Source organism: Takifugu flavidus, chromosome 11 (assembly GCF_003711565.1).
Source record: "Takifugu flavidus isolate HTHZ2018 chromosome 11, ASM371156v2, whole genome shotgun sequence".
In the NCBI taxonomy this organism is placed as follows: domain Eukaryota; kingdom Metazoa; phylum Chordata; class Actinopteri; order Tetraodontiformes; family Tetraodontidae; genus Takifugu; species Takifugu flavidus.
Window position 1 is genome coordinate 4,531,214 of NC_079530.1, and position 26,579 is coordinate 4,557,792.

The 26,579-nt window shown below is 43.9% G+C and overlaps 3 protein-coding genes across 4 annotated transcripts in view; all 3 read left to right on the top strand.

Moving 5' to 3' along the window:
- LOC130534213 (ankyrin-3-like) overlaps positions 1–10,346 on the top strand; it is a 30,386-nt gene extending 20,040 nt beyond the window's left edge. Inside the window, exons 17-26 of the mRNA XM_057048224.1 lie at positions 143–217; positions 1,858–1,989; positions 2,103–2,246; positions 4,163–5,540; positions 5,677–5,839; positions 6,148–6,228; positions 6,549–6,632; positions 6,758–6,862; positions 7,654–7,745; positions 8,581–10,346. Of these exons, the coding sequence (XP_056904204.1) occupies positions 143–217; positions 1,858–1,989; positions 2,103–2,246; positions 4,163–5,540; positions 5,677–5,839; positions 6,148–6,228; positions 6,549–6,632; positions 6,758–6,862; positions 7,654–7,725 (2,234 nt within the window). The 3' untranslated portion in view covers positions 7,726–7,745; positions 8,581–10,346. The remainder of the gene's footprint in view (positions 1–142; positions 218–1,857; positions 1,990–2,102; positions 2,247–4,162; positions 5,541–5,676; positions 5,840–6,147; positions 6,229–6,548; positions 6,633–6,757; positions 6,863–7,653; positions 7,746–8,580) is intronic.
- Positions 10,347–10,869: 523 nt separating this feature from the next.
- On the top strand, positions 10,870–17,814 carry LOC130534215 (coiled-coil domain-containing protein 6-like). Its single transcript, XM_057048228.1, has 9 exons — positions 10,870–11,166; positions 12,148–12,297; positions 13,310–13,438; positions 13,686–13,789; positions 14,096–14,256; positions 15,178–15,334; positions 15,641–15,741; positions 16,234–16,355; positions 16,742–17,814. The coding sequence occupies exons 1-9, from the start codon at positions 10,912–10,914 to the stop codon at positions 16,934–16,936; spliced, it is 1,374 nt and encodes a 457-aa protein (XP_056904208.1). The 5' UTR covers positions 10,870–10,911; the 3' UTR covers positions 16,937–17,814.
- Positions 17,815–19,765: 1,951 nt separating this feature from the next.
- Positions 19,766–25,745, top strand: slc16a9a (solute carrier family 16 member 9a). 2 transcript variants are annotated; one of them, XM_057048225.1, is made up of 6 exons: positions 19,766–20,382; positions 20,935–21,185; positions 21,728–21,871; positions 22,707–22,802; positions 23,321–24,181; positions 24,278–25,745. In XM_057048225.1, exons 2-6 carry the CDS (start codon positions 20,987–20,989, stop codon positions 24,460–24,462), a joined length of 1,485 nt encoding a protein of 494 aa, XP_056904205.1. In that variant the 5' UTR covers positions 19,766–20,382; positions 20,935–20,986; the 3' UTR covers positions 24,463–25,745. The 2 variants fall into 2 exon arrangements, with proteins under 2 accessions (XP_056904205.1, XP_056904207.1); XM_057048227.1 differs by lacking the exon at positions 19,766–20,382 and adding an exon at positions 20,488–20,833.
- The last annotated feature ends 834 nt before the right edge of the window (positions 25,746–26,579 follow it).

Sequence of the window (26,579 nt, forward strand, 5' to 3'; positions counted from 1 at the left end):
TTAAATGTCCATAATTAATGCTATTATTGTTTTGGATGGAAAGGTGTCCAGAAAAGGTCAAATATCTGTTTTCTTTTAATGTAATTTGTGCATAAGCAGAAAAAGATTATTACTAATGAATTACTGTTCTGTACATTATCAGGTCCCCAAAGTCCTTGTGAGCGAACAGATTTACGGATGGCTATTGTTGCAGATCATCTGGGACTGAGTTGGACAGGTAATTAAAAGGTTTTTCTAAAATCCTGTTATCTGCTACCATCTTCAGGTAAATAGGATAAGTTAAGGTCTTACAATGCCAAACAATAAAATTTTCTTAGAAAAAAATCCTTCACAATATACAAATGAACAATATAAATACATTAAATAAATAAAGGAGTGAGTGGTTTTGAATTAAATTAATGAGTTCCTGTCAAGAAACCTCCTTTTTGACTAGAACTAATCTGGCATCAAGCTAGGCTTGACTCATCAGCCGTAGTTGATCCAGTCAACTGTTCCTTCTCTCCATTCTCTCTGACCTGGGCATCACTGGCAGAGCACTTTCCTAGCTTGAATCTTACCAATCTGTGTTCATTCAGGGTGTTGTGGCAAGGTCAGCTTTCGCCTCCTCACCAGCTCTCCACTGGGGTCCCTCAATGGTCAATGCGGGGGCCCTATATCATATACACAGTATCATATATACAACCTCACTGGGGCCAATAATCCGCTTTTTCATACCACTGCTATTCTTATGACACCCAGCTCTACCTGTCATTTGCCTCAGATGAACCTTCAGTCTTAGACTAGATTTTAAACTGTCTCTTGGACACGTCAGCATGGATGCAGAATCACCACCTCCAGCTTTAACCTTGGTAAAACGGAGCTCCTGGTTTTCCAGGCCAGCCAATGCATTCATCACAATTTTAACATCAACACCAACACATTGTCTCTTGCTTGTACCAAGGCTGTTTAAAATCTCATGGTTGAGGATCAACTGACTTTTTCTGATCATGCAGCCTCAGTCCCCTGGTCTCGTTGTCTTATTCAGCATCAGCAAAATTGGGCCATTCCTAACCCAACACACCACTCAGCTGCTGCTACAAGTCATGGTGATCTCCCGCATGGATTACTGCAATTCTTTTGGGAGTGCCAATGTGCTTGCTTCAGATGGTCCAGAATGTGGTGGTGCTTCTGGTCTTCACCCAACTGAAGTGGGCCCGCATCAGCCCACTGCTGCTGGAGCACCACTGGCTACCTGTAGCTGCCCATATTCAGTTCAGTCCCTTCTGCTGACCTACAGAGAATCAGCTGGGTCTGCTCTTCTTACTGGAACAGCTTTGTTGGAGCCCATCTGCCCCTCTTCTGCTGTGTTCCTCAAATGATGGTTTTCTGGCAAAGCTGCTTGTTCAGACACGACAATCCAAACTCTTCTCTTTTTCCCCGATGGTGGAACGACTTCCAGAGCTCTGTCAGAGCAGGAGCGACCCTCTCTACTTTCAAAAAGATCTTGAAGACTCAGCTCATCTGGGAGATCCTGCTCTCAACGGCATATCTCTTATCTCCTCCTCTCTCATCTCTACTCTCTCTTTCTCTCCTCTTTATATCCCTCTTTACTAACTCTGCACAGCTCTGCTCTGATAGTTGCACCAGGCAGTTTAGGACTATAAGCTTTCAGTCTCATTAGTGTCAGTTGCATACAGTAGTGGCTTGATTGTGTCTCGGCGCAAGTCGCTTTGGACAAAAGCAACCTGTAAATGACTGAAATACAAGTACATCTATGTTACGCTCTGAAATGTGTTTCCATGAATAATGTGATATGTTCAGACCACATGTTAAATATTTGAGTTGTTGGACTGAATTAGTGACCATTTCTCACCACAGAACTAGCACGGGAGATGAACTTCACAGTAGATGAGATTAACCAGATCAGACTAGAGAATCCCAACTCTCTCACAGCACAGAGCTTCATGCTGCTCAGGAAATGGGTCAGCCGGGAAGGGAAAAACGCCACAAGTAAGACTTTGTATAACTAAAAATACTCTTTTTTCTTTCTCAGTTGCCTCCTTGTAAATCATGTTGCTTTTTTATTTCTCATTGTTGCTTTTTCTTTTTGCCGTTTTCCACAGCGGATGCCTTAACCACAGTGTTGGCCAAAGTCAATCGGATGGACATAGTTACTTTACTAGAGGGCCCAATATTTGACTACGGTAACGTTTCAGGCACAAGATGTTTTGCCGATGACAGTTCAGTTTTTCGGGATCAGGCGGATGGTAAAGTTCCTTTTTTGTCTCACTAACCTCTAACTTTTTTCTAACTTGTACGGCGTTAGAGCACAGATTGTCGTATAAATCTGAAGTAAATGGGCCCACTAATCAGTACTTTGATCTGTTCAGTTCAATGTAGAAACAATGATGTTTCCAGCTTTAACTCTTCACATAATGATTTCCATTGATTACACTTCTTCTAAAGTAACAGTGATCTTTGAAAATGAAATGTGCTTGACTCCTTCTAGCAGTCACGTATCCAGCTGAGCATGTCACATTTTATCGCATGTCGCATAGAACATACTTTTTAGATGCTTTGACATCTGTTTGAGCAGAAAGATATTATGATCTTGTAGTCTATATATTTAGTCCATCTAGTTCTCCTCCTGCTTCTCTGAGCCTTCCTTGGAAAGATAAGAGAATGTTCCCCTGTGAAGGGCCTCCTCTTCCTCCTCCCTGTCTCCCAGTTCACCACCAAGGCTGCAGCATTATCGGCTGATGTTATCTTCATGCACATAACAGCTCTTAGAATACTAAGAGCCATGTGTTGATATTTCCTTGTGTCATGTATGAAACCATGCCAACCCAGCACATCCTTTAATTTATTTATCTTCGCCTTGTTGCAAAAGCACTTTTCTCATCTGAATTTTTGTTTCTTTTTTCCATAAACCCCCCTCATTCCTTTTCCCATAGTTTGCATAATTATTCCTTTAACTCCTAAAACCACTACAGGGCCCTTTTTCCTGCATCCCACCTTTTCATCACGGACGCTTACACCGCCCCCGACTCCGCTCTCAGCCACTGCAGCGCTTCCCTGCCATCCCTTTTCTTCACGCCGATCTCCAAGTTATGAGTCATCTATTTTGCTAAGAGACTTGGCACCGCCAGTGCAGTTTGAACCATTACAGCCCAGCTTACTTGAACCTCAGTTCCCTACTCCTACTGCTGACCCACATCAAATTCCTGCCCTCTCTTTCTCCCCGCATCCACCCTCCCCAATTCCTCTCATCACCTCACCTTTACCTTTGACATCTGCTGATACCTCTTCTGAACCCATTGCCTTGCCTGTCTCACCTCTGGCCGCAGCCTCTCTGAGCAGCGAGCATTTAACATGTCAGGTGGCGTTTGGCTCCTGTCCTGCCTCCACAATCCCGTCCATGTCCCCATCTACGTCCTGTTGTCCTAGCCCCAGTCCTTCCTCCCCTCCGCCTCCTTCCTTGTCTCCTTGTCCTGTGTGCCAGTGTACCTGTGCTCCTTCCAACCCTGCACCTGCTCACAAACACAATGACCCCTCTACAATGGAAATACTCATTTAGCTTCTTCTGCTCTTTCTCTTTTTCTCTCACATCTTTCATCTTTCATCTTTTACATTAACACCTGTAACTTTCATTCTTGCAGTTTAATTGGTTTCTCGTCACTAATCTGGCAAATATTTAATGGCACAAAAGAACTAACTCCTGGCTCCTGACAGCATTAAAAGTTGTCTATATAAAGGAACATATTTGATGTTTGGAGGCTTTAAACCTCGGGAAAAGTGCTTTCTGTATGGCAGACTGCCCTAGGACTAAGGACCTGCTCTTGTATATATAGTTCATATTACTATGGCTTCCTTTCCTTGGTTCTTCAGCAAAGACTCTGGCTACATCCTGACATTATGTAAGCAGGAGGGCAGCACTGAAATATTAAGATTTATACAGTAAGCACACCTTTTAGAGTGACAAATGCTCCTCCATACACACTATACCCTTAACATGACATTTAAATCAATCTATTTGACTCAACCATCATGACAGTTGTCTGAACACATGCTTTATATTGTGTGCAGGTGCCATTGTCCATGTCACAGTGTTTGTATGTTATATTCTTTTGTGGCATGCTTTGGAGTGTGTATGCCTCTACCTTTGTCATCGTGTCACCAACAGATTATCAGAACATTCTAGCGGAGCTGCGGTCCCCTGTAGCACTGCATTCTGACACCCAGTTCCTGGAACCAGAACTCCCAGTCACTCCAAACCTTTTCCCTGTGCACCACCGAGACTGCCTTTATGTGAAGACAGACATCCCTTTGCTGCCTGGCTCCCAGACCCTACCCTGGAGCCCCCAGACTGAGCCCAATAGCAGAGGGCAAGTCAACCCCCCTAGACCCTGTGAGCTTGTCCTATCGGTTCCAGCTTTTGAACTCCCTGATCCTCTTCCTCCTGAGGTCAGAAAGCCCCACATCGCTCTGAATGACCAGCTGCTTTTGAGTGAGGAGGAGGACAGACTTTATCAAGGAATGGAGATGAGCTGTAAGACCAAGTCCCACCCCCACCTAGCAGTGTGCGAGTTGGACACTGACATGGCATTCTCCACGTCTTCCCCTTCACTCACATCAATCGCATCCATCACCCCTTCATCACCTGATAGACCAGGAATGGCAGGTGGACGACAAACGTGTGTTCTAATTGGTAAGCAGGTAGCTGTAGGTTCAAAGGAAAATAAAAAGGATGTGAAGATGGAAATGGAGAAGGTGGCTAGGATGGTTACTACAGAGTTGGAGGGAAATGTGAAAAAGTGGTTAAAGCTGGACTTCTTCAAAAATGTAGAGAGAAAATGTGAGATGATAACAAAAGATAGGTCTGAGTGGGCAGATGCAGAAGCAAATGCTTTGCTTGAACAAGGAGAGAAAGAGAAGCTTGTGGTTGAGATGAAGGGGGGAGGTAGTCATGTGGAGGTAAGAGAGGTCCACAGCAGGCCAGGAGTACGGCTCATTCCTGCTGCGTCTGATTTCAGAAATAACAAAATAGAACCTATGATTGTCACAGAATTCATTGAAAGAACATTGAAGGGTGAAAGATTTGAAGGGGGCAGTGAGGTAAATGTCTGCCAGGGTGGAAAAATGGGTACTGTAGATCTACAGTTGGAGGATAAAGAACGGTTATCTGAGACTCAAAGTGATGCGTGCCTCATATCAGAAGGGGATGTTGTGGCTGAGGGCTGGATTGTAGCTCGGCTCTTCCCCCAGGCCTGGGGCGATCATCACAGTCAATTAGGATCCACTGAGGAAGAGGAGGAGGGAGATGAAGAACTCACAGGAGGATTGCTGTTGGAAGTTGTGGAAAAAGGACAATGCACAGAGGGGGAAAAGGAGCTCAAAGGGATGATAGAAGTCAGGTTTGAAGAGAGTTTTAATCAGGTTGAACAGACAGAAAAGGAAGTGTTGTCACTTGTAGGTTGGCACAGTGATTCTTCCAGTGTAAACGTGGAACCGCCAACACCAGGCCGCAGCGTCAGCTCAGATCTGCTGGACAGGCGAGAGAGGTAAAAGCTTTTGTGCCATCAGATGAACTACACACTCACATAAAATGTATTAAGCTCATTCGTGTTTGAACGCTCTGCAGGTATTTAAATCTTCATACCACTGCAATGCTGATCAGGCTTCTTTTTGCCCGAACAGCCAAGAAAACTCTAGCGATTCCATTACTTCATCTTCTAGAGGAGAATCCAGGAAATCTCGACGCAATGGCAACGGCTCTAAGCATTCACCTCAGGACAGCTCCTCGGACTTATCCATTGATAGGAAGGAAAAGGACGCACTGATATCGGAAAAGAAAGTTCAGGTAACATTGGAAACTTTTCTATCACCATTTAGTACCCAACAGCATCACCACCCTTTGTCCTCTTGTAATATAAGTGCGCTGGGATGGCAGACTTCACAGGTTTTTTATTTGGTTTAACTGAGATTCTGTCTCTTATTTTTGAAGCAAGTGGTTTTGCTCTGTGTTCCTGCTGAAGGCAGAGTTGGCTTTTTTTACTGCACATGAAATGAAAGACACTTAAACCTTTGATGCAAGCAACCTAAAGAACTATAAGTGACATTTCTTTATATGACTCTCCATGTCTTTGCACAACTATTTGACCCTTTTAGCAGCAGGTTAGTGTAGATTCCGGGTCCGAAGAAGAACAGACTGTAACCACCAGAATCTTCAGACGGCGTCTCATTCTGAAGGTATCATAAAAACCTGGAGTAGAAGCTGAGCCAAGCCATCTTTAGCTTAAGCTCTTAGGTGTTCGCTGGTGTGCAGTGTTCAGCAGAACTACTGCTGGTGTTGGGGCCCCTCTCCTGTCTCATTCTCTGTTGTCACTTTCCATGGAATCTCACATTATGATGTAGATGTTTATTCTGGCTGTGTGAAAACTGTCCTATTTCAGCTTTTCTTATACTCTGTCAGAGTGTGCGTGTGTGTGGGTGTGTGTGCGCGCGTGTGTGTGAGGTGACCAGGGTGAGAAAATGTTTTTCTTTCATATATTGACAACAAACACTTGCAGGGAGAAGAAGCAAAGAATATCCCCGGCGAATCTATGACTGAAGAACATTATATGGACCATGATGGTAACCTCATCAGTAGAAAAGTAAAGTATAGTTTTGTAACCTTCCTAACTCCTGAGAAACGCTCATCGTATGAGGAGAAGGCTGCTTGTTTTTATTAGTCACATTGAGATTTTTCCCTTCCTCTTTAAAAATCGACCTTTGGTAGGTAATCAGGAAGGTGATTCGTCGGGTATCTACTCCCACACCCGATAACCATGGACGTGACACACGGTACTGGTTCTGTCCCAGTCTGCCAGGAGATGGGTCCGAGGTTGGCATGATCAGACCTTTTGACTATATTCTTGGTGAACATTGGAGCACTTGACGTAAATCTGCATTGGGATCAGTCTGTGAAAGTAACTCCCAGGCTGACAAGGTGGTTTTAAAAGATAAAAAAACTCTTCCACCAGCATCTCCATAAGTGCCTGGGGCCCAGCTCATGACCAATGCAACACCTGTGATGTGGCTGGCGGTGTTCTGAACCTCCGATGACGTTACCTTAATTCTGTATGTTGATGTGACGTCAGCATGTCACTACAACACTCATTGTCTGGGTTAAAGATGCATTAAAATTTAGAGGTACCTTTTGTTTGCACTGTTCCTGCAGCTTTACGTCAAAAAGAACTCTGCGTAGTGGAAGCTCTGTCCTTGGTCAGCTTATTTTCTGACTAACCTGGTGGCCTGAGAGAGCCACCCTGTTACTCTGCTCTAACAGGGTGCATTTTTGCTGTGTTTTGACCTGGTTTGGTTTTCATTGTCCTACCAAAATAAAAGAGCTGCTGACTTATGTGCTTTGTTTGTTCTTTTGAAATGTGAACTGGATTACCAGTCACCAGTTGCACTAAACTGTCTCTCTGGTTCCTATTGTTGTCCAAGATAACAACCTTCTCCTCCTCCAGGATGGAGTGACTCTGGTTCTGACTGTTACAACTTACATTTCTACTTTCAGCTTGTTTCCTTTGATGTGTGGATCTCTCTTGTATTCGTTTTCCTTTTCAGGGTTAAATGTTGTTTTTCATCCTCTTTTCACACATATATTTCTGTGCCTGTCTTTATTTTTAGCAAGGAGAAGGATCGAGGAGCAGCAGACGTAAAGAGGAAAGACGATTGGGGGATAAAAAAGGCCACTCATAGACAATTTTGTGGTCTATCAGGTACATTAACTGTCAGTTTAATTGTCATACTGCAAAATACTGAAATGCAGCCTCATAGCCAGAAGGTTATGTGTTCTGTTCCTGCAAAAGCCTTTGCAGTTCTCCACACATGTCTCTTCTTCAGTGCCATCTTTGGTGACACATTTGTTAGTGCGTTTGGTTCCATGTCTGATATTGTAGTACTGGCACACATGAATGAATGCAGAGTTGAAGCCTGACAGAAAAGCCGATCCCACTTATTCTCCATGCTGGACTGTTTGATCAGCCTTTGGCTGAGAGCCTGACGTGACCGAGCTGGTCAGAGCGGCTCAGCCTTGAACCCAGACAGGACCTATTGTGCTCTCTCTTGCTCTGATTTAAAAAAGAATGCTGCTTCTTTCAGTTTTACCTGCTCTACAGCTGGAGTGTCTGCTTCCATAACCTCTGATAATGATAGTCATTGAAGTGATGCTGAACTCCAAACAAGGGATCATATGTTCCCAGATTCACCAGTATGTCCGAGCCCAGTTACCCTGTGGCACTCTGCTACTGACGGTGAGGGGACAAACACCTCAGCATTATTGCCGTCATTACTGCTTTTTGTTCACTAAATCCCCGACGCACAATGGTGTTGTTGTGTGTTATCCAGCTGTCCAGACCGTTAATCCCTGCTGCCATTCACCTCTGCTGCTTTTGCACAGAACCAGTCAATCAGTGCAAAAAGCTGAGTTTGGATGGCGAGGGCGGCCACCATGACGCCATGCTACCATCTGTAGATGCACACTCCAAATCTGCTTTAATGTGACTGATAAAGTTGATGGAAGGGCAGGATTCTGTCATCTTTTCTGCCTTTCAGATGTTCAGGCTACAAGCTCAATCACTCCTGGGAATGAGGCTCTTCGGAGGACGAAGACTTCCTGTTTGAGAAAGACGTGACAACTTTCGCATGAGCATGTAAACGTGACGAGCTGTCAGTCAAAAGTGCTGCAGCTTTTTCTGACAGTTGAGCCACAGAAAATGTTTCTACATCCGGAAGAATAAAATGTGCCACTGGTCCACTGAGAGCTTTTTGATTAGTTCTAAAGAAAAAGACTTTTCACTGATGACCACAGTGGTCCAATCTGGGATGGAAGATGGCACAAAAAAACCAAGACAAAACCCGTTCGACCCAACTTTAACACCCGCCTTATTTGCTTTCAGTTTCTTCCCGAAGACCTGCTATCACCAGCACGGAAATTTTGGGACATTTTTCTTCCTTTTTGAAACTTTAACACAAAACCTTTTTCTGTATATAGACTTCTATCGTGTAAAAATGGGGTGAGCAGTTAAAAAAAGGACTAAGGAAAGTAATTTTTCACATAATTTCAAACAGATTTTTGAAATAAGTCCACTTTTTAAGAATTGAGTGTAATTTCACAGTTTATTGTGTAATTAATGATTAAAGCAGGTATAATGTTTGTACATGAAAAAAGCTTGTTTGATTTTAAATGAGGAAACTTTCTTGTAAAATGAAATGTCATTGATTCCCAAAGTGGGAAGAAAACTAATCATACAAAGAGTTTTTCATGCATGCTGTTCAGTTTATTTAAAGAGGACTTTTACGAGTTTACAAACATTATTCGGATCAGGAAGCCCTTTATCTGTGTGTGCATGGCCCCAAAACCTCAACACAGTTTTCTATCTTCCACTGCAAACAAAACCACTCAGACGTTTCTCACCTTTGTTGAGAACGAGGGTGTGATGTCTTGTCTGTCTTTGTGTAAGAGGAGGGGGTTTCTGCAACAAGAATAAAATAATGTGAATGTAAATGCTCGTAGGCCAACTCTGTAGAAATACCAGTGTGTCATACGTGTTGGCTGTAAAGACGTAGGAGTCTCTGTTCACTGTTTGTTCCCACTTAGAAAAGTGTCCGTTTGGTTTTCTAACTGGAAAATGGGGCATTTTAGTTTGACTTTTCTAATTTGTTAATTTAAATCATACATTAAGGACACTTAAAGACATTATTTGATTGTAGTCTGGAATAGCATTGTATAACAAAACACTGAATCATCAAGATAATTATTTAAGCATTAAATAAATGGCGTTTACCTCTGAAACTGTGTGATGTTTTTAGGCTGAATGTCAATAGGCGCTCCAATAGACATTTTCTTTAGCTCATCAGCAAAGTTTTATTATACATAGCGTTAGAAAAGATATTTTTTATTGATTTTCAGTGGAGTCCTTGTAGCTGAAGTGGTGTTCTACTGGTATGGCGGTTCATGCCAACGTCTGCTGTTTAATAAAAATGATGTGATTTTGAGGGGTTTGGCTCCTCAAAGAAGCCAGGCAGGGTGCTACTGTATAACACAGCCCTTCTCTTACTACTATATCAGTCAGCAGATAAATGATCCTTTCATATTACTGATCTGTCAATTTGTTTCATATGTGTTTTCACTAGAGAAGATTTTCTGATGTACAATCCGTACTAACAAGAGTGAAGCCATTGAACTACTGTAACTATTCTAGCACTTTGGTTATTCAAAGTCTTTTAGAAACTATAGCAGCAATGATGCCACCACAAATGTTTCACACATCATAAAAAAATGATCACAAAAATAAAAAAAAAGCCTTGATTTTGCAATATCACTGTTTCTGTTCTTTGTCTCCTTGGCTAGGTTTTCATTGTATAACTCAAAGCCAGCAGGTGACAAGTGCTTGTGAATAATTCTGCAGCATATGTGAGTAAATCACATTTATCCTGGATATTTCCCAGCCTTTTCCTCTATTAAAACATCGACGGGCAAAATTGGGAACAAAGCTGAGCACATAGTATCGCAGTTACTCCCCAATGTATGTGTTTGAAACGATGACTGTTCCATCTTGTTATCAAACTCTTTAGTTAATCTACAAAGCTTGGGTTTCTCACGATAATTAAACAACAATTTTAGGACTTCCTGAGCTCTAACTGCGCACTTGCATGATTGCACCTTATTCCTGTTTAGGTTTCAGATAGAGTTGTAGTACTCAAAGAGTATTAAAACCACCAGTCTGGTTGAGCGTGAGCAGCGTTATACCTCGAAACAGCCTGGTGCAATACCGGAGTGACTCGTGTGGGAGCGCTGTGAGAAAGCGTGTGAAGGTCACCTGCCTGGCTGTTCCGCTGTCTGCGCCTCTCAAGCGCTCGAGCCGCCGTCACTGTCGCACAGATATGGCGGACAGCGCAAGCGAGAGTGACACTGACGGAGCGGGGAGCAGCTCGGCCACCCCGATGTCGTCTTCCGCTTCAAATACGGGGAAACCGAGCATAGTTATTTCACAGTTTCGCCTGGAAGAACTAACGAACCGACTGGCTTCATTGCAACAAGAGAATAAAGTTCTTAAAATTGAGCTGGAAACGTTCAAACTCAAGTGCAAAGCCCTGCAGGAGGAAAATCGGGACCTCCGCAAAGCTAGCGTCACCATTGTGAGTACATGGAGCTAGCTTACTAAGTAGCTACATGCTATACCCACGCCTCTTGTTATAAATATACTTCACCAACCAGTTAGCCGTATCCGATGTAGCTTGGTTAGTGCTCTATAGTCATCGTAGCCTTATAATGTTTTGTATAAAAGTGTTGTCCTTGTCAAATTACAATATTCACGAGTTTTGATAACGTTAGCTCTGACAATATTAGCTTTTGGGTACGTTGCTCATTTAGCCGTTTAGCTAACGTTGCTAGAAGGTTACTGCTTTGTTTTGTAATGTGCTGCTGTGAACCCATAGCACAGCAACTAACGTCAGTCAATATGTGCAAATAAAGAGGAGCTCTTCTCACCTTGCGAGTTAGTGAACTGGGGCTTTGATCAGCTGGTGACTTTATGGCAGACGTCGTCACCACGTTCAGTCCGCCCGGGACACGGTGTCGGTACAGCCCAGCAGGGTGGTGGCGAACAGTGATGTATCATGTGTGCCCATGCACTGTTGGTAAGAGCCACGTTTATACAAATGTGAACGTGATATGTGTGGCAGGTAGGAAGTATGTAGGCCAACCATAGCAAACTAGCTTAACATCAGGCTCATGTGGCCAGTCATCCTCGCCGTCCACTGTCCTCCCCATCTGCGTGGGACACAACTCGCCCTCTGCTTTCCCTCATACGTGACCAACTCAAAAATCCCCCTAGTTGGGGAGACGGTAACAGAGTTTCAGTCTGAGCTGAGAAGGAAAAGAGATAGTGTAGAATTTGAAAGAGGAACAGATGAGTAATCGCGCTGATGTTGCAACTGCCTCCTCTTCCTCCGCTGATTTCATTGAGAGGAAATTCGGCCTCGTCCTTGGCAGCCAGACGTGACTGCAGCACTTTGGTTGATCTGCAGTCCAGTTGAACCAGGAGAAATGTGCACAGACCAGAGAGCCAAATTCACTCTGCTACTGTCATTGAGTCCCTTTTATTTAATTTTCTGCAGCAAGCGAGGGCAGAACAGGAGGAAGAGTTTATCAGCAACACCTTGTTTAAGAAAATCCAGGCCCTCCAGAAGGAGAAGGAGACTTTAGCCGTTAACTATGAGAAGGAGGAGGAATTTCTCACGAATGAACTGTCAAGGAAACTCATGCAGGTAAGTAACAGGAATTGTGTTATGACATGATTATTTTAATACCTTTAATTCTCTAAGACGGGCTTTAATCTTATAATGTTTGTGTTTCCTATATAATAACTCTGTTATTTGGTTGAGTCTGTCTGGTTCCGGCTGCATGTTACACGTGCACAATTGCTCGCTGTTTCAATGGGTTGTTGTAGCCTGATTGCTCCTTGTAAGAACAATAATCAGGTCCTGATTGGTGCAACAGGTGGGTTTTTATGGTCTGCTGTTTTTCTCTGAGCACCTCTGTTTGTGGCTCTGGTGCTGACTGACTGGTGATATTAGTGCGTGCAATTGAGAATGTGTTCTAGTTGAGAGACCAGTGAGGAGGTTTCTGTGCAGAATCACATCTGTCCAACTGTTTATGTGGGTGACTATTAAGTCTTTCAGCCTTTTGATTAGAGCTCTAATCATTTCTCTGCCTTATTATGTGTTTTCCTTTAAGAGCACGAGCTCATAAAACATTTGACACGATGATCCCATAATAACATAATTAGAAGTTGTTGGTCTGTTCAGCTCGTACTCCCTGAAGTTTCTGTGCCTGATGAAGTCTAGAACAAAACGAGCAGGTTCTTTGGCTAAACTCCACAGAAAGGTGGAGTTTTCTTCTACAATAGCCTGCATTTTGCCTGGCACCTTATCATAGTCACTAAAACTGAACAGTGGAAACTCTCCAATTCTTTGCGAACAGCTGTCTTTTCAAACGTAAGCCAGATAAAGGTCGACGTTGAAAGTGCTTCTTTGGTGATGTGTGCATGTTTGTAATGCTCAGGCGTAGCCTTTACTCAAGTGACTGAGCTGCTAAAGTTCTCTTATTTAGTTCTCAGTAAGTAGTGAATACAGTCTGGTAGGATCTGAACATTAACTTTGATTCTCACTGAACCCATTCTCGGCCGATGCCAGTGTCTGTTTCAATCTGCAGTCATCAAACACTTTTTGTGTGATTTTCCTCTCGTGCATCTCATTTCCTCCGCCTCCTCCAATCCAGCTTCAGCATGAGAAAGCAGAGCTGGAGCAGCACTTGGAGCAGGAGCAGGAGTTCCAGGTGAACAAGCTGATGAAAAAGATCAAGAAGATGGAAAATGAAACCATCGCAAAGCAGCTGACCTTGGAGCAGGTATTCCGATACTAACAACCAACAGATTTTAGCATCCAGAGTGAGAGTTTATGCCTCTAGTCTGCCTCCTGCAGAGTTTCCAGTGTGACCTCACAGCTGTTGAAATGTACATAAGGTCACATTCAGGTGACATCTTGATGACTGTCAGGGTGCAGAATGAGATGCTGTTGGTGGAGTCTGCAGCAGTGTAGACTGGGTTCATCACCAGAGCTTTTCTGTCTCTGGATCTCTGTTTTTTATCCTCCAGTTAAGACGGGAGAAGATAGACCTTGAGAACACATTAGAGCAAGAACAAGAAGCATTGGTCAACAGACTTTGGAAAAGAATGGACAAACTGGAGGCAGAGAAGAGGTTTGGAATCTGACTGGAGCTTTCAGCATCACCTCACTGTCATATCTATTGATCACAACTGAAGCCCACTTTTAATACATCACATCCCAACACATTAAAATGAAGCTTTAAATTACCTGTGTTTTCTTACTTGAGGAACTTTGGAAGTTATCTCTTTTAATTAAATCTAATTTCCAGCACCATTAAATGGATCTTTAATGTGTTTATTACCACCGTGCAGTTTTGGTCCAGAGAGCTGCTGCCAAGCAACAGTTGGAGTTTGATAATTGGTGCTCTATTAATATGGTGATATGCTCTTCAAACTAGAATCCTCCAGGAGAAGTTGGACCAGCCCGTGTCAGCTCCTCCCTCCCCGAGAGACGTATCCATGGAGATCGACTCACCAGAGAACATGATGCGGCACATCCGCTTCCTGAAGAATGAGGTGGAGAGGCTGAAGAAGAGTCTGCGGACCACCGAGCTGCAGCGTGAGTGGCCTCTGATCCCATCAGAGCTAGATGGAGGATTTGACCTATGGAGGAGGAGGCGCGAAGGTCGTTGAACCAAATCAGTGGAGGCACATTATGGGTGGTTTTTGACAAACTAGAAGGGTGGCGGCAAATGTCAGATGGGATGAATGCTTGTGTGTTTAAAAGGCTACCAGTAATTTCTAATCCATCCACTTTCTACAACTTTTTCCTTGTGGGGGGCTGGAGCCCATCCAAGCTGCATTCGGCCAGAGGTGGGGGCGCCCTAGACATGTGGCTGCTGCAGTCTTTAATCAAATCCAAAATAGTTAGTTGATGTTGGCCCCGAAGATCACTGCCTGTCAGTTAATTGAATGACTGTAAAAAACATGGTTGTCCTGCTAATAGAAGGCAGCTTGAGCTGTTCATGGGGCTGTTTGGTTTTGGGCTTTTACAGCAATTACATTTATAGGCCTTTTTTTCTGCTGCTGGTAATTTGGCACAAGTTCTATTGTAGAACAGAAGCACCGGGCTGTGTGTCAGTCATCATATTTGGAGAGTATCAGGGTTTGTCAAAATTTCAGCAGATATATAACAGCTGCACACAAAGCTGCCTTGTACTTTTGAGTGTTGTGGTTTAGGGATCACACTTCCTCAACAACACACAACAGTATTCCATTTATCCTCTTTTTAAAAAAAATAAATAAAAAAAATAACCCTCTTGGTTGCAGTGGCTTAGTGGTCTGATTTTGTTCCCTGTAGGTGTGTGCACAATCGGCTGTGATATATATGCTAAAGGACTTGGAAAGGGAAGGTGTCCAACACCAGTAAACCTGTACAACGTCCCCTGTACTTTCCACCGCTAGAGGGAGCTGCTAAGCATTTTGCTCGCTTTGACGCCCAGCAGAGTTTCACTGCTGCTGTTTGTGTTTATTCTGACAGACACAGAGAAACGTGCACAGTACATTGAGGAGGAGCGACACATGAGGGAGGAGAACATCCGGCTGCAGAGGAAGCTTCAGAGAGAGATGGAGCGCAGGGAAGCATTGTGCAGGCAACTGTCTGAAAGTGAATCCAGTCTGGAGATGGATGATGAAAGGTAGCTAATGGGACAGACGCTGAGACAAACGATCAGATAGCTGCTGACATGATTCACATAGTGACTTCATCAACTTCATCTGCTCTGCTCAGCCAGGAGGGAAATATCAGCTGTGGCTTTGTGATGTCAGATTAAAAATGTAATGTTTAACCACAACCTGGACAAAGATCTACTCTTGGTTTTCTGTCAACATTTACTGGTACTTCTAGAAACACCTGTTTAATCTCGCCAATCAGCCACTGACTCTGAATCAGTTCTAATAGATAAATCTTTTCAGTGTGTCAATGACCTATTTAACACTCTCAGATACTTCAACGAGATGTCTGCTCAGGGTCTAAGAGCAAGAACTGTGTCCAGCCCCATCCCTTACACCCCCTCACCCAGCTCCAGCCGACCCATATCCCCAGGTATGTTCATTTCCAGTGGTTGGTGTGCTGTTTATAACCTGTTTAAAACAGTCTCTAAAGTAAATTTTTGTCTGTCAGGTTTAGAAAGTAATGAGTCAATGGCTGCAGTCCTACTCCAGTTTTACTGGACACATTCCGGGCCTAATTTATGAATAATGACACCATATTTTTGCCTAGAGTCAGCATCCATGCTAATCAATCAATTTCAACTTCTGTAAATGAGTGTGTGTGTGTGTTAACGGGGGGAAAGAGAAGTACATCACATGACCTGTGTGTTATTACTAATCATAGAATCCAGATTTATTAGAGGGTCAAGAATGACAGTTGAGCTTTTTAAGCATGATCAGTCGGTTTTATAATGCAGTATTCCTGCCTGGAATATCTGTGTTGGACTTGTGTCCCCACTTTACCTGTGGCATTTGTGTTTAGTTAGATTCATCCATCAGAACTCCCTCATCTTCCTTGTGTGACCATCCTGTGTGTCTTATGCAGGTCTCTCATACGGCAGTCACACAGTTGGCTTTACCCCTCCGGCAACCCTGTCCAGAGCGGCCATCTCCCACTACAACTCCCCCGCCCTGCACGTCCACGGAAGCTCCTCACATGCCGTAGCAGTAAGTGGGACAGACCGCACCCACCAGGAACACTTTAATTTCTGTCCAACATACTCCTACCCAGATAAGAATCTAAATGCTGATGCAGGAAAATGTCTGAATTTTTGCAACTGTTGTTGTGGTTGGATAATGTTCCAGTGATCCACTGATTAATCTCTGCAGTGACAGCAGTAACTTTATATGAGGGGGATTATTGTGTTATTATCACTCTACATCAGCCAAAAGCTGCCACGGTTATAGATAGAAGCACTTATTCAGGTTGCTCCTCTGCCACCTTTTGTTTTTGACTCTTTTGTTGTGTGATGATAGTTGATGATCCTTAACCCCATGGCAACGTGATGAACTCTCAAAAACAAACTGTCTAAAGACTGTTTTCTCTCCAACAGAGGCCCTCTCCAAGGAGGAGTGCTAGTCCTGACAAATTCAAACGTCCAACACCCCCACCTTCACCAAACACACACTCAGGTGCCCAGCAGGCTCCACCTCCACTTCCCCCGCCAGCTCAGCCAATGGTCCAGTCCGTGTCGTCTCCGGCAGCGATGTCGCAGCACGTCGCAGCGCCGCCGCCCTCCCAGCCTTAATCACACACACAGTTTCTGTCTTTATGTGCAGGTTTTGCTCACCGAATGCTACAATGCTACAGCAGCTTCCATCTTTACCAGCTCTGGAAGACAGGTTTCTCAGTTTTTAACAACTCCACAACGAAACAGCTTCAAATCATGTAAAGGGGAGAAGCAGGTTGGTAGGCGGTCCTCTGTAATGGTGGCTCCCTGACAGAACCATGTGACGTTACTACTCGTAAAAGAAACAGATGGACTGAAAAATGGGGATTTGTTGGCCAATTATCTGTTCCACCTTTTGTCTTGTACATGTTACATTTTTCTTTGCTTTGGACTTTAGCTGGTTGAAATTGTTGTGGCGCTTCTACGATAGCACAAACAGCACATACAGTACTTATTTTTGAACGTTTGGATCAGCGAACGGATGCTTGGCCAGAGAAACAGATGTCTTAATAGATGGATGTGGTGGATCATTGATGCCCAGAACAGCGATGGTCCTCTCAACCCCTCGGTGAGCACCAACATGCAGTTTCAGAGAACTGCTGGGAAATCCTCCATCACAGCACTGAACAAAGAGAGTTCCAGTTATTTTACCTTCTGAAAAGTTTTCCTCAGATGACGTGGAAAAAGAAGGGATGCTGGTCCATAAAACACAGATCCATGGCACCATTGAAGCTGTTTGAAATGTAGTCTGAGGTGTTACGACATAGTCATGTACTCAGTCTCTGCTTTTCTGGTGTGTTTCTCAAGCTTTTATCATCCTTGTGGATATTCCTCATCAGAAAAAGGAAATGCTCTTTACACTAAATATACATACTGGGAAAAGAACCAACATTCTAAATGAATGGTACTGTTTAATTAAATTTCTATGTATGATTAAAGCTCTTAAGACAACAGCAGCCATTTGTGTGGTGGTGTGCACGTTTCTCTGTGTGTGACCTGGGTAACGGCACTGCTGTGAAGCCACAGAAGCGAAAGGCTACAGCAGCTGGCAGGTTCCAGGGTGTTCTATTGGAAAAACGTTCCTGGGAGATATCAGGAGAGCAGCAGCCTTGAGAAGAGGAGCCGCTCAGGGTGCAAGAAAGCCTCCACAACAAGTCTCTTACCTGTCAAAAACCTGCTACTGTCCATCTGTTGGAACGTGACTGCTGGCTCATTTTATAGGCGCCATCTAAAGAGCAAAGGACCACTTGACCTTCATCCAGGACAGAAAATGTCTCAAATGCAAAATTGAAAGTAACCTTATACCTGACATGCACATCAAGCTGCACTTTCAGTCCGGTTCAAACTCGTTCTCTCTGACCAGTTTCCATCATAATAAAACAATTATGACACCGACAATAATCTGAGCTGGGAGGCGAACAAAACCCACAACACACTCAGCTGCAGTTTGGCTCCTCCAGGAAACTTTAGCTCATTCACACACATGCTTGGTCAGTTCTGACAGGCTGAAGACTAGACACACCCTTAACCACAAAGACATGGGAATAGGTTCATCTATGGACTCGCTGGGAGCTCTGATACTGCTGAAGCTCCGCCTGTGTTTTTCTAACATGATGCTGTGTTCTCTCTCACTGGAAACCAGCAACCTGAACTAATCCCAGCAGGAATCTGGAGCCAGGTCAGGGTGGCCATGCTGCTCAGCTCTGACGCTGAAGCTTTAGGAACCTGCTGAAATGCTGAGACCTTTACAGCAGGCTCAGATTTCTGCTGCATAGATATTTCAGAAGGATCTACAGCAGCAGCAGTGTCGTGCTCACGCTGGTGCACGTGCATGATTCTGCTCTCACACCCTTAGCACAGTTGTTCCTGTCTATCCTACGTGGGTAAAGACAAAAAAGCTTTGGAAAGATTTCCTCTGTCCAGCAGTGAGGGATTAGAAGTCTAAACCCTTTTTCCCACCAGCAGATTTCAGTTCGGGGGGCTCATAATTCTTGAAGAACTTAAGGTTGCCCCCTGTCTGTTCTCTTCATTCCTGTCCCATCTACCTGTCTTCACATCCTTTCATCTCACTCTCTCTGTTCTTTCTTCTAATTTCCCTGCTCACTGCATTTGCCTCCCTGGGCCCACAGCCTGACTGGACCTGAAGTCACATGCTGCTCCTGAAGACTCTGCTCCTGATGAACATTTGGAATAAAAAAAATCAAATCAAATTTTATTAATATACGGAGAGGAGAGGAGAGGAGAGGAGAGGAGAGGAGAGGAGAGGAGAGGAGAGGAGAGGAGAGGAGAGGAGAGGAGAGGAGAGGAGAGGAGAGGAGAGGAGAGGAGAGGAGAGGAGAGGAGAGGAGAGGAGAGGAGAGGAGGAGAGGAGAGGAGAGGAGAGGAGAGGATTCTCAGTGAGGTTGCTGCACCTTCAGCAATAGAGTCAACCTCAGCAGGGCTAAGATTATAATGACAATGGTCCTGAGATCAACGCAGGGATTGCTTCCTTAAACTTAGCTACAGCATTATCTGAAAGACATCTGCTATAGTAAGACTGTGTTCTGAGGATAGAAGAATCCTTAATCATAAATGTAATGTAGAAATCAAACCAAAAGACCCTTTTATACATGGAGGACATCACGGTGACCTTATTTGTCAAGGTCAGTTGGCCTTCAGAAATGCTCTTATTCTTCCCAGGCCCACTTGGAAGCGTTGATAAAGGTCGTTTAAACTCAACCACCTTTCAACCAATTGATGCTGTGGTTGATCATCTGATTTTGCTGAATATGTGTGTTCCTGCAGGGGTTTCTGTGTTCCAGCTGATGGCGCTTTAGCCTTGATGACATTTCAGCATCATCCACTGTAAGTTTTCAACCACCCATGACAGGAACCACACACGCTTCCTCTGTAGATGTGGCACATCGGGTGAGACGCAGCTGCAGAGCGGAGCAGCGTGCCCTGCTGGCGCTTGTGTGTCCTGTAGTTGTTGGCAGCCGTCAGCCGGTTCATACTGGACTGATCTGATTGTTTGTTATGTTCCTGGAAACGCTCAGGTTTACTGCTTCCTATAAGTGGAGTGACTTTGTTCTTTTACAACTTTTTGTAATTTTTTTTAAAAAAAATTGTGTGTTTAAGCACACTCGTGCACGTCTGTGCATGTTGTTGCCCGCTGTTGACTTTCCCCTCACATTAGATGTGAGCTGGGCAGAAAGGCGCAGTGCTTCCATCTGTTTGCGCAGTGGATTTTGAGCGCTTGAGGCGCGCAGGAGGAAGCGGCGCTGCTGCTGCTGTTGCTGCTGGACCAGCAGGAACAGCTTTGAACCGGTTTTTCTGTCTGATACAAAGCGGCATAAACGAATGTACAGAGCTGCCGGTTCGGTCTATCTGCAGCTTCAGCGCGGAATTCCCGTTCCAGCCACAGAAACACCGAGTCTCTCTTTTTCTTTTGGTCGCATTTCGGCAAGAATGAATTTCAAGAGAGGGACAATCCTGGATAGAAGTTCCTCTGCGGGCTCCCTTGAATCTGTTTGGTAGATGCTGAGGTGAGCTGTTTTTTTTTATTCAATAGATAAAAGGATCTGTGGCTACCGATAGAATGTATTGGTGTGAAATGTCATTTCCCCAAAGACGTTGGACGATGGATGTTTTGGTGTCAAGCTTTTATTGTTTTTCTGCTCAACTTGCGTCCAGAAGTGTGTTCAGCTGTGCTGCAGTGATGGATAAGTTGCTGATCTCTAAATTATTCATGAGAGATGTAAAAACTTGGGTCAGAGCAGGACCCTGAGCTGCACCTTTGTTTGTCAGAGAGGATCAGAGCTGAACTCTGAGGAGGGATGTGGGGGTTGATGACTCTTTAACAGTGCAGTTCCTCCTCCTCCTCCTCCATCGAGGAGTGGTTAGACATTAACAAAAGGTACAGTTTAGCGTCAGCTGCCATCAGTCGGTGTTCAGGAGCCCAAAGCTGAGCCCACTCTGCCTTCAGCAAGGCTTCACGTACGTTTTCACGCAGTTCTTCTGAGAACTGTCACTTGTCTCGTTCATCACAAAGGTTCTGTTCCAAATCCATAACTTTTTTCCCTGTTTCTCTTTTCCAGGAACCTCTGACCCTTGTGGCAGATCCTAGAGAACAGCCGTGACCGTGGAACCATGGAGCCATCCCAGAAAGTCCTGGATGGAGGCTGGGGGTGGGCCATTGTCGCAGCTTCTTTTATGGCTCAGCTCCTGGCCTATGGATCGCCCCAGTCGGTGGGCGTCTTGTACCCGGAGTGGCTGCAAGCCTTCCGGCAGGGCAAGGGCATGACCGCCTGGGTAGGCTCGCTGGTAGCAGGAGTGGGACTCGTAGCCAGTGAGTATTGCACATAGTGATTTATATATAGTGTCAATGATGTGAAAATGTGATACCAGGTGGAGCTTCGCCAAAAATTGCAGCTAGAAAAGACCAGGAATGTTTGAGCCTGCTGACCCTTTGAGGGATAACCAACATTTACCCTGTTGATCTCTGATTACCCAACATGATGCTCTGATACCAGCTGATAAAGGAACAACTTTAAAGCTGAAACTGGATCTTGAATATTTTGCATATTTTCTGAAACTGTTTAAAAAGTGATTTACATGGTTTGTTTTTTGTGCAAAGTGCAAAGGCAACAGGTAGGAAAGTAAAACAACCCTGAAGTGGAACAAGACTGACGGCTTCTTGCTTTGCATAAAGAGACGAGATGAAATCCATCCGTGTCCAGTGGGGGTGCAGGTGGAGGGGGTGTCCTGTCAGCTGTCTCTTGCTGAAACATGTCCACATGCACAGTAGCATGATGCCATGGATGTGAGGGCAGCTGTTTTTATCTTAAAGCCAAGTTAAAATCAACCCTTTTGTCTTTGTCGTCTCTGCAGGTCCTGTCTGCAGTGCCTGTGTGGACAACTTTGGCGCTCGACCAGTGACCATTTTTAGTGGTGTGATGGTGGCAGGAGGCCTAATGCTCAGTGCCTTTGCTCCAAATGTACAATTCCTCATCTTTTCCTATGGGATTGTGGTCGGTAAGTACACTTAAAGTACACTTACCGATCGCTTGTCTTCACTCAATACATTTTCTCCTTTGAAATTACGCACCAGTGCCTCCATTCCTCTTTGCTCCGGTGATCCAACAAGATAACACTTTAAATCTTTTGTCTTTTTGTGTTTCAGCTCTTAGATAAAATGATCAGGTAACTAAATTTGTGTACTTCTAAAATGATTTATTATTTCACAGTCAACATTATCTCACGTGCGTGTTCCTCTTTGGTCCTTCCCAAAGAGGAGCAGCCATGCATATTTTAAGACATATGTTTATTTTTAAATGACTTAGACTGCCTGTAGCCACACGTGCACATACAGCTTGTTCAGGCTTCCTTGGATGCAGAGTCAGAGGCTTTAAATAGAAAATGTAAATAGAAAATGTGAGATCTTCTGACTTTAAATAATTTTCACTGGTAAAGGTGGTGACACTGTCTATGGGGACATAAATTCTCCATGACTTGGAGCATCAATGTGAATATTTATAATCTTGTGAAAGTAAAATTGCAGTTTAAGCCTCTCAAACATGATAAAGTTTAGTTTCAGCAAGTGTTTGTGTCTGCATGATAAGAAAGTTTTATATGATCTCCTCTTATATAATGAATAACAAATGTTCGTGTCAGTCCAAATATCTGATACCAGCAGTGACATTTTGAACCTTGGACTTGATGTCACACCTATTCTCTAGATGTGGGACATAAGACAAGTGTGTCCTGGGGACATCTTCCATCACTTCAGAGCATGTGAATGATTTGTCAGTGAAATAAATGCAGGCAGCTGTCACAGCAAATCTCTCTACTCTGCTCTGTCTAATTTCAGGCCTGGGCTGTGGTCTGGTCTACGCAGCCACCTTGACAATCACATGTCAGTACTTTGAGAAGAGACGCGGCCTGGCCCTGGGCATTGTCACAACAGGTAGCGCAGCCCACCGTCTTCATGTATGAGCTGCTGGGAAATATCTGGACATCTGTAGCAAATCTCCCATCTAGAGATGGAATCAAACCTCCACCCGACATCAGATGTTGCCTGCCATCCTCTTTATTTATCATTCATTTGATATTACTTTTAATTATTAAAATTATTTATAAAAATATGTCCAAGGATGATTTAGCTTTGGTTTTGTTGTTTACCGATTTGTGTGATGCTAACTACCGGCTAATCTGTTAGCCGTGCTGCACCCTAGCAGCTGTGTCAGTCCTATTGACAAACAAGCAGGACGTTTGTTGACCCTCTGTTGATGAGGGTTTGGACGTTTGCAACCATATGAAATGGAAACCGGATTTGAGTTCGACTGGGAGAGTCTGCCCAGTTCACCATTTCATGGTGGGAAATTCTAGTGGCAAAATAGATGAAACTGAAGCACCAAACTTCTGTTCTGATTAACACTGATATATTCACACATGCACTAAGTGTGTTATCCTCTGCTCGACCAGGTACCAGTTTTGGAACCTTCATCTATGCCACCTCTCAAAATGAGCTGATAGTCATTTACGGGCTGGACGGATGCCTGCTGATCATAGGAGCTGTAGCGCTGAACTTGATGGCATGTGCAGGGTTCATGAGGCCCCTGAACATGCCAGGATACTACCTCAAGCAGAAGGCTGCCCTGGAACGCAGCACAGAGGAGCAGCTGTTTGAGAAGCACACACTGGAAGACCTGAAGATCTCCACAGGTTCCAACACAACCACTCCACAGAAGACCAAGGAACTGCTGATTGCAGCAGATGTCACGGACTTGGTTCAGACGGAGAGTAAGAGAGGCAGCCTCCTGGCTCCAGTCATGAAAGCCATCAAGAAAAAGCAACAGGCTTATTCCAAGTACACACAGTCCACATACGAGATACTGCAGAACCAGGCCATGGTGGCCTACTGCATTGCTGTCTTCCTGTTCAGCCTGGGGGCTTTCCCTCCTGTGCTCTTTATTGAAGATGTGGCTCAGAGTCAAGGACTGATTGAAGAAGTTAGTGTCATTCCGCTGGTGTCAATAGGAGCCATCGCCACCTGTGTGGGTAAACTGGTGCTGGGCATCCTGGTCGACATCAGGTGGATCAACGGCATCTATCTTTACGCCTTCACCATGTTTGCAGGAGGGGCAGCGTTGCTGGTTATCCCTATTATCAAGAGTTATCTGGGCCTGCAGATCCTTTCTGTTATCCTGGGTTTCTTCTCTGGGAACTGGTCCCTCACTTCTTACATCACCACTAAAATAGTTGGCTTGGACAGACTGACTCAGGCTCACGGCGTCCTCATGTTCTTCGGGGGACTCGGAATCATGCTGGGACCTCCTGTAGTAGGTATGGGCAATAATTATTCAAAGTTGGTTGGATTTGTTGACCTGACTGCTCCGCCTGCTGCCCCTGCTGACCGCTCGGTCTGTTTCTCCTCTCCAGGCTGGTTCTTTGACTGGATGCAGTCGTATGACCTGGCATTTTTCTTCAGTGGAAGCTGTGTCCTTCTAGGAGCGCTGGTCCTCTCTGTGCTCACCCTGCCCTGCTGGAACAGGAAATCTGGTGACAGCGAGAGGCCAGACATCCAGTACACCAGCAACTGTGACAAAGTTGCCTGTGTGGCCTGAAAGAATGATAAAGCAGTTAGAGCTACAGAGCCCTTCTTCTCAAGGGCTCAGCAGTTTTTGGAATTCCACTTCCAGGTTAAAGTTAACTCTTTTGGAAGGAGCTCCTCGTATACTCGCCTACATTTCTCAGGTTAAAACCTTTTCTGCATAAACTGTAATTCTCTCGAGTGGTTTGATGATGACCCTGTCATACTGTTGTTCATGAGAAGAGCCTGAAACTGCCAGTTTATTTTGCTCAATGAGATGCTGTATGTGCACCCACCTGCAGCAATGCACAGCCTTTATTTACAGTGTCTGTACAGTGTTTAATGAACTGGACCTGCACATCCTGGTACAGCTCACTGTAGCCTCCTGCAGAAGAATCTGGGGAACCTTTGTGCTCTCAAATGGTGCAGTTGAAACTGTCTGTATTGTAAATGCACAGCAAATGTCACTGAAGTCCAGGTTGGCTTGAATGTGTTAGTTATTTATTATTTTTATATAGGTTCTATTTGTCCCCCTTTGATAACAATTGTATTTAAAGCCAGTGTAGATGTGACCAAAGGGTCGACAATGTTCACTCTGTCATCACATCACGTCTGTTGAAACAATAGAAAAGCCTTGACCTTTAGTTCATTTTGACTTTTAGATCATTTTGACTTTTGAAGTGCTTTGACACCTTTTTAGGGTGTTTTTTTTTTTTTTTTTATGTTTTGATGTTAATGTTGGAAACAGACACGAACCTAAATAAGTCAAATGTTCTTGCTAAAACTTTCCACAGGTTCTGTCTGGCATGAAGATCCTGACTGTTTTGACTCTTTTTGTGTGAGTTGTTTATGCTCATGTTTTATGTACATGTACCTGCTCACACAATGTGTGTTTTGTGAGTGTGTTTGATAAAGTTTGCGTTAGCATTAAATGGAGGAGTCCCACATGCTAACTTTACGTGCACAAAGCCGAGCATGGGGCAATTAAAAAAAAAATCTTTGAGAATCTACACAGATATCTGCAATTTATAAAAAAAACATGATTGTTGCATCTTTAATTGTAATCATAGACTTTCAGAATCAATGGAATATTGAATCTAATCTAGCACTGCAAGCCTGTATCTGACTGTTGACCTTCAGGGTGAAGGAGAGTTTAGCATTAGCTTGTTGTTGTGAGTAATTACAGTTTTAAAGTGACCAAAAGAGATCAGTTTTGTCTTTCACCTCGTAGCCACTATCACATTGTCATGGCCCGATATTTCTCTATATTTATATGTTGTTTTATTTTGAATTGCCAATAAAGGTTGTTTGAACTAATTATTTTAAGTACAAAGGTCTGTGAAATGTGTTGGCACAACAGTCAATTGTATATTATTACATTACAGTGATCCCTCGCTATATCGCGTTTCATCTTTCACGGCTTCGCTGCTTCACGGATTTTTTTTTGCGAGTCGTTCATTGCAGTTCTCAAATATAATCGAAGGTGGCATATCCGTTTATAAAAATCTTGCTCAGAAAAAGAAAGAGCGCCAACAACTACCCGTAACAATGTTCTTCTCTCGGAGAAAGACTCCTGCGCCTTCAGTAGAAACAGACGCTACAGCGGAGCGGAGTCAGGACGAAGAGGCACAGCTGGGACTGAAATACGCGAGTGACAATGTTTCCAACCTTGTATTACTATTAAAATTATTGTTTTAAACAGATTTTGGGCTTTAAAACAGGTTTTGATTTTTGGTTTCATTCTATAGTTCAGTATTGCATTGTAAAATAATAAAAAAAAAAATGAAGCTGACTACTTCACGGATTTCACTTTTCGCGTGTTATTTTTGGAACGCAACTCCCGCGATAAACGAGGGATCACTGTATATGGCAGGTTTTGATCTGTCACACTGATCTAACTAGTTCATAAATTGCATTTGTTTTCTGTTATATAAAGGCAATAACAAAGTCAATCTTTATTGCGCTTCAGCATATCTAATCAGCCTGATCCACATCCCACGGAAACGCAGGTGTTGTAGTGAATAACAAATAACACCTTCAATAAAACATACAAAAAACACCTCCAATAAAACATACAAAAAAGCACCAGAAACTCAAACTGACTCCAGTTGTAGTTAGGCAAAGGACTTTGGTATCATTTATCACAACATT